This window comes from Monopterus albus, unplaced genomic scaffold (genome assembly GCF_001952655.1).
Source record: "Monopterus albus unplaced genomic scaffold, M_albus_1.0 scaffold83.1, whole genome shotgun sequence".
Taxonomy (NCBI): domain Eukaryota; kingdom Metazoa; phylum Chordata; class Actinopteri; order Synbranchiformes; family Synbranchidae; genus Monopterus; species Monopterus albus.
In genome coordinates, this window is record NW_018127963.1 from 239,310 (window position 1) to 246,806 (window position 7,497).

Here is a 7,497-nt window from a genome sequence, read left to right on the forward strand (position 1 = left end):
CCCAGCGATGCTGCCGCTCAAGTGTTGCATGCTGAAGAGTGCCGACACTCCGTGAGAGAGCCTTGGCCCCGATACGGTGAAGGTTTGATCTGCGCTTGAAAACGAGGGGAAATGGAGATGAAGATAAGAGTGGTAATTATGAATGAGACCTGCAGGAAATATTAATGTAATATTCCTTTGTTGTGAGCTTTAGTGCTTATGCTGCTCAGAAGTGAGTTGCAGGCTGAGCTCTGTCATTATGTAGTCTGCTGTGACCTAATTGCACTTTGTGGTGTTTTTTACAGTCGTCTAAATTCTAATATTCCTATAAAACAGTCCTAGAAGACAGCACCTTCTGAAGTTTTTTTCTCAGGGAGAAGCAAATATGAAACATGTTTGAAATGAACAGTTTAGTGCTATTTTTGCACTGCTCTATTGAAAGAGCATATCTGAGTGTAACAGCTCACATTTCATTTCCAGCCTTGCATGAGGGAAGCCTAGCAGTTATTACACTATTGCTTCTGCTTTGAATGCTGGCATTTCCTGTAATTAGCAGTGATCCCCCCCCACCCCACCCCACCCCCACCAAAAATGCACTTTTGAACATAAACTGTGTGAATTGTTTAAATCAAGTGCTGCAGCTTGATGATGTTTTATTGTTTTTTTTTTCTTAATTGCTTGTTTCATTTGTCTCTCTAGTGCCAAGGGGTTACTGGCATCATCATCATCACCATGGCTACCAGCTTTATGTTGGTGTACAACAACAGCTCTGGTGACAGATCATCTTCCTCCTCATCATCAGCTTTGCACCATTTACATGTTCCTGTTTCATCCATAAAAAAGCCAGAGAGACCACAAAGACCATCAACAACACTTGAGGGGTACACAGGTGTCATGGATCATAAGGTAAATGTGCACTGTCTCTATACTGCTACACACAGTTTATGTCATTTCAACCTTAAATGTTTTGTATATTATTTCAGCATACATTTCCAAACCATCATATGAATGTCTAAGTTGGAAAAAGCTATATGAGATGACAAGGAAATAGAAGGTCTGTCATAATCATTTATTTGTAAGGTAAAAACTACAAGCTTTTAACTTAGAGAGAAATAAAAGATGTTGGAAAGTGACACAGATTAGCTCAAAGGAAAAACACCCACCTAGTACCAGGAAAATATAATGTTAAACCTCATATGTTCCAACAAAAACACGTGGCAGTGATTGGGGGAGGGGGCAGGTTCTTCAGGTAGAAGGGAGTGAGATTTTGGACAGATATGAACCCAAGAAAGCTCTAAGCTCTGTAAACTCTGCAGTGAGCAGTTTGAATTCATTCAATACTTTTGAAAACATTTGTAATTGGCTTGGCACATGTGTGCCACCACCTGGAGCTCTTAATAAGAATACTGATACAGTAGAAGTAGCACTTTTATATATGCACATGTAATACCAACATGCAATACCAAATGCACCTACTTTGTATTCTGCTGTCGTCCAGGTAAAGCAGAGAGACTAGCGTGTAAACGTAGAGCTCAAGTATGCATGTAAAATGTCTGTTTGAAGCAGATTTCCAGTCCCCCAGTTTCAGGAAGAAAAGAAAAATCCTTTCCTGTGCGTTTGATTTTTCTAATGAATTATGTCCCTAGCTGTCTTCACAGTTAAATCTGATATCTATGTTTTTCAGTTTATACATTTATTTTTTAATAATTCCTTTTTATATTTTGAAGGCAGTGTATTATTTTGCCAGAGCAGCAAAATTCTTTAAATGTAGGTTTTAAATTATTTAGCAATGTCTGTTCAGAAAATATTTTTATTACACCTTAATTATGCCCCATAAAGCTGTTATAATACCAAGTGATCCCTAGACACTGAACTCAAAAACTGAAATTGTTTTGTCTAAATTCTCTTTGTTGTTTATTCTATTTCATAATCTATAATTGTGTCTACCATGAAATATTTGGTGACAAGAGCACCTCAAACAGGATGGATTCATTTTAGAGACATCATCGCTGTAATCTTTTGGTCGCATAAGCACAACAGTCAGCGTTAATGTAATGCAGAGGCCTGCCATTCAGACCCAGTGCAGTGTTACAGACAGCTCATTTAGATAGACAGATCATTCAGACAGCATCATATCTTCCATCAGTGAGAACGATATGCACCGACACACAGCAGAATGGAAAGGACTGCTCAGGCAGGACTGGGCAGGAAAGGACGTGGAGGCAAAAAAGTGTTGGTCACAGTTAACTTATCACTGTTTAATGGTCAGTGACATGAGAGTGTGAGAGGGACTGAGGCTAAGTGGGTCCATCTCTGTTCCTTGGAGGTTCCTTTGTGATGTTTTCATCAGATGCTTTTAGACATAATGAAAAGAAATATTCATCTTTAGATTTTACAGGGTCGCTTAAGAGAACTGAGAGACAGCTGCTGCAGGTTGGAGTTTTTTTTGTGGTGTAGGCCCTTCACAGTCTCCCCTGACTGTCCACCTCCTCCTGGCTGATGGCTGATTCACAATGGATCCACACTGCATCATATGCATACTGCTTAGTCTCACTCTGATCCCCCCCTTCTTCCCATGGGGGCTTCAGCTGTGCTGTTGCTGCCAATGTACCCTTTGACAAATCTGGGGAATGACTAACATAAGCAGACCTACTGTAGGATCTGTGGAGTGGGTGGATCTGTTGGTACACTTCTCTTCAGGGTCATCTGAGGTCTGCTGCTGCTGCTGGAGGAACTCTTGGCTTTGACACAAGCACATACACATATATGCACATTCACACAACACTGGCACACTCATGCAGACAACCCCATTCAAATGTCCAGACATGTTAAAATTTTATACCCTCATCAGAGCCAGGGATGCTTTTAAAATGAGAGGAGAGCTCTATCTAATGTGCCTGCTGGACCCTTTTTATGGCCTATATAACTTATGTGCCTATCTGGTTTGCATGGACTGTGATTTCACTAAGGTGGGTGGTGGTCTGTGGCTGCTTTGCTCATTTATGTCTCACCCAAGAGGTCATAAAACTCCCAGAACACATTAATCACTAAGGCTGTGCAGCTTCATGTTGCTGCTAAACACTGGGTTTTCAAGCATTGAAGTACAGTACACACACCTATGAGATCAGACTTTAGTGCTATGATGCACATGTAGTGTGGAATAGTTGGAGCACCAGACTTGGACTCAGTGTTCATTATGTTTCTGACTGACTGCTTTCGGCAGTGTCTGCAGGTTTTTGTGAAATGTCCTCTTTTATTGTACCTATTTCTTTTCTTTGACAAGCTACGGTAATTAGCGCTGCAGAGTTGAATAGACGCTTTCAAATACACACATCCACGTACAGAGACACATTTGCATTTGAACTACCTGAACAGACAGCAGCTCCGTTCTTCGCTCCTCATCTTCTCTGCTTCTCTGATGTTTTGTTGATTCCAGTTCAAGCAACGCTGACCTTTGAAGAACTGTCAGCGGGATCAATCTACTTTGGCATTTAAATGTTCTGATCACAAAACCCATGTGAGACCACGGACGTGAATTGCGTGCCTGTGCCAGTTGATGATGTGCCTGCTAGTAATGGGAAGTACCTTTCTGTGCTCTGACAGCTTTTAATAGAGTCAGTCTTGAATAAATAGCTGTCAGTAAAAAGTAAATTATGCAAAAATGTCTCCTTCCTACACTGACCCCTTTCTACCATTCAGTTTTAAGTTGTCCTATAGTTACAGTATGACAATGTACAGAGGCACCGTTAGATAACAGACAACTTTTGAGAAGACAAGAACAAATAAATAAGCTTACTGAATGATATGCAAGTTTTAATTCCACTCAAATTAAGTGAGCCTAATCTGTAAAAACACTACACTTCCTTAGGTCAAAACACCTGCAACCCACTGGAGGAAGTGAACGGTAAGCTCCAACAGGAAGTTATTAGTATCATCTATTTTTCAAACCAGCATTTCCCTATTAGTGCTGCTAATGAGGCTGTGTCTTCTGAGGAGCACCCCTTCCATTCTCTCTGTCTGAGGTTGAACTGATGAAGACGATGAAGACAGCTGCCTTGATTATTTCACTTTTATTCCATCAAACTGAGAACAGGACAAGTTCAGGACTGTTGCTTGAATGAGTGTCACCAGGAGGAGCTTAATGAGATGTCAGCTGTCAGGGGGACTTTTGTGTAATTAACTGGTCTCTGAGAAAAGAAAATGCTGGTCATTAAAGCATCGCATCACAGAACAGGTGCTACTTAATCCACCTCTGCTCTCAGTTGAGCCATTAGCCTACCTCTGTGCAGAGAATTTAGTTACTGTTGTGGTAACGATCAACATCTAAATTACTTGCACCTCTGTAAGAAATTACAGGTGAGTATTCATGCTCGCCCATCACAGCTGATGATATTCGATATTTTTCTTGGTGTCAGCTCTGTGGTTTATTTTGAGTCAATCCCCACATCCAGTGTCAAACATAGAGTAAATATTCAGTAGTGCTCTAACTCTGTAGCTAAAAATAGTTAAAAGTCATACATACAATGCTCTCCTGCTTGGATAACGTGAAAAAACATCATGACCAACTGTTTTTATGAAATTATTTTTGCCTTCTATTAAGATGAAAGTGTATATCTGAGACCTGTTTGTAACTGTTTCTGCCTTTGGTAGAGAGCAGCTGGCTTGGAGCTACAGATTGGCTGGGGAAGTGGAAAAGTACTGAGAAACTGTACGCTTTGATGCATTGGTATTGTGTGTAAAATGACTCTCTCGATCACTCATTCCCTATTCTCTATAATAGACTCTCAACAGTTTACTTTAAAGTGAGCAGCATGTTGAGATTTAGAGCACGTACCATCATCATGTCAGGACAACTAAGTAAATTTCGGTGATTGTTGTTGTTTTACTGTGTGCCAACATGTCCATGCAGATTCTCAGTCACCCAGGTCGTAGTAAGCTGAAAATATGTAGAAAAATAAACTGGACTAGGTTTTTAGGTCGAAGACGTTTCACCCTCATTCAAGAGGCTTCATCAGTTCTGCCCGACAGAAAACCACATTATTAACTCACAGGACTTCATGAGGAAAGTCAAACAACTGCAGCTGGACCAGGACGAGACCATGGTCTTATATGATGTCACATCCTTGTTCACTTGCATCCCCACCACATGGGCTGTCAAGGCAGTGAAGAAGAGACTCCTGAAGGATGACACACTGAACAGCAGGACTAACCTCACCCCAGACCATGTATGCACTCTGCTGGAACTCTGTTTAAACACTACCTACTTCCAGTTTAGGGGGCACTTCTATAGGCAGCAACATGGCTGTGCGATGGGCTCCCCTGTGTCTCCTATAGTTGCCAACCTGTACATGGAAGAAATTGAGGAGAAAGCCCTGTCTTCCTTCACTGGTACCACTCCCAGCCACTGGTTCCGCTACGTGGATGACACATGGGTTAAAATCAGGACCCAGGAGGTAGAGGCTTTCACCAAGCATATCAACTCTGTGGATGACAACATCAAGTTCACTCATGAGGATGGCCAGAGATGACTGTCTGGCCTTTTTGGATTGTGCAGTCCACTTGGGAGGGGACAGAAACCTGAAGGTAGAAGTATATCAAAAACCTACACACACCTACACATACCTGCTTTTTTGACTCGCACCATTCACTTCAACACAAACTGGGAGTCATCAGAACTTTAAATCACAGGGCAGAGGAAGTGCCCACAACTGCAGAAGGGGCCAAGAAGGAGAAACTACACATCCAGAACTCCCTTAGGGCTTGTGGATACCCTAAGTGGGCCTTCACCAAAGCAAGAAAGAGGCCCAACACCAACAGGGAGAAACGTCAACTTTAAGCCAGAGAACACCCTGCGGCAAAAACTGGTCCACCCAAAGGACAAAACACCCAAACACAAATAGAGGGATACATTGATGAAACTAAGCAGCCGCTGCACAAACACATCGTCCAACACAGGAGGGCCAACCCCAGTGGACCAGAGTCAGCAGTCCACCTCCACCTGAAGGACAAAGGACATTCTTTTGAGGACAGTGAAGTCCAGATCCTCTCCAGAGAACATCGCTGGTTTGAGAGAGGAGTCAAGAAAGCTATTTTTATAAAAATAGAACACCCCTCACTAAAGAGGGGTGGTGGACTAAGACACAATTTGTCATCCATCTACAATCCTGTTTTGAAATCTCTGCCCAAACATGCCCACCAGGACAATAGGTGTCGGTACACAGGTGAGGGTTCAAAGACAGGTAACGATGCTCACCGATACTGGGCGACTCAGTCGTTAGGGGACATTGTTGGGCATCAAAGGACTGAAACACCATCAATGGGGATAAATATCTCCGATTCAACGTTAGTCGAACAGAACTGATGAAGCCTCTTGGATGAGAGGTGAAACATCTTCAACCTAGAAAACCTAGTCCAGTTGATTTTTCTAAGTTTTTTCAGCTTACGACCTGGACTTGTACTTTGGACTTGTACTTTGTGTGTCCATCTTCATCCATCTATCTATACTGCTTATTCTGTAGAGGGTTGCTGGGAGACTGGAGCCAATCCCAGCTGACAGTAGGTGAGAAGCGGGGTACACCCTGGACAGGTTGGCAGACTATCACAGGGCTGACACATAGACACAGGCAACCATTCACATTCAAACCTACAGGCAATTTAGAGTTACCAGTTAACCTAACCTGCATGTCTTTAGACTGTGGGCAGGTAGAGTACCTGGAGAAAACCTTCATAGGCAGGGGGAGAACATGCAAACTCCACACAGAAAGGACCTGGTTGGCCACGAGGTCGACCAGGGCCAATTAGGGGTCAACCAGGAACCTTCTTGCTGTGAGGTGACAGTGCTAACCATCATATCCATCTACAGTAGTTGGAATTTGTGTATTTAGCTGTGGTTTTGCCTTTGTCTTTTTTGTTTGTGAACATATGGTCAAGAGTGTTATAGTATGTGTACACTGATATATGACAGAATCATCACTTTAGTGTACCAACCATGGACAACAATGTTTTTTCAATAAAATTCAACACATTTTACATATGGGGATTATTTCAGACATGCCATAGATGCTACTTTTTCTGTTACATTCTGACACTAAAGTAGGGAGGCAGAGAGAAAATATAGTGCACTATATAGTATAGTATAGTATAGTACAGTACAGTACAGTATAGTATAGTATAGTATAATATAGTATAGTAAAGCATAGCATAGTACTAATAGATATTTGGATACAGCCATGCTTTTTCATGGGATTTGTTGACAGTAAGTTGATTTTGATTTGATTTATTCTTTCAAGCATGTAAAGACAGTTGATATGTCAACACACATAATTTTACACATATCCAACAAATGCTAATCCAATATCAATTTGCTTATACCTAGTACATGCTTGAATGGAGTAGGAAGAAGTCAGACTTATCCAGTCCTACCCCATGACATCATCTTACATCATTGGTTTGCAAGCAGTATCTCTACATAAATAATTCTCTTCTACACCACACAAGTAATATACTAAAAAAATTTAA

At 41.6% G+C, this 7,497-nt stretch overlaps 1 protein-coding gene across 1 annotated transcript in view; it reads left to right on the forward strand.

The window, feature by feature from the left end:
• The first annotated feature begins 8 nt into the window (after positions 1–8).
• st6galnac5b (ST6 (alpha-N-acetyl-neuraminyl-2,3-beta-galactosyl-1,3)-N-acetylgalactosaminide alpha-2,6-sialyltransferase 5b) overlaps positions 9–7,497 on the forward strand; it is a 15,651-nt gene continuing 8,162 nt past the window's right edge. The window contains exons 1-2 of the mRNA XM_020607108.1: positions 9–132; positions 679–885. Of these exons, the coding sequence (XP_020462764.1) occupies positions 112–132; positions 679–885 (228 nt within the window). The 5' untranslated portion in view covers positions 9–111. The remainder of the gene's footprint in view (positions 133–678; positions 886–7,497) is intronic.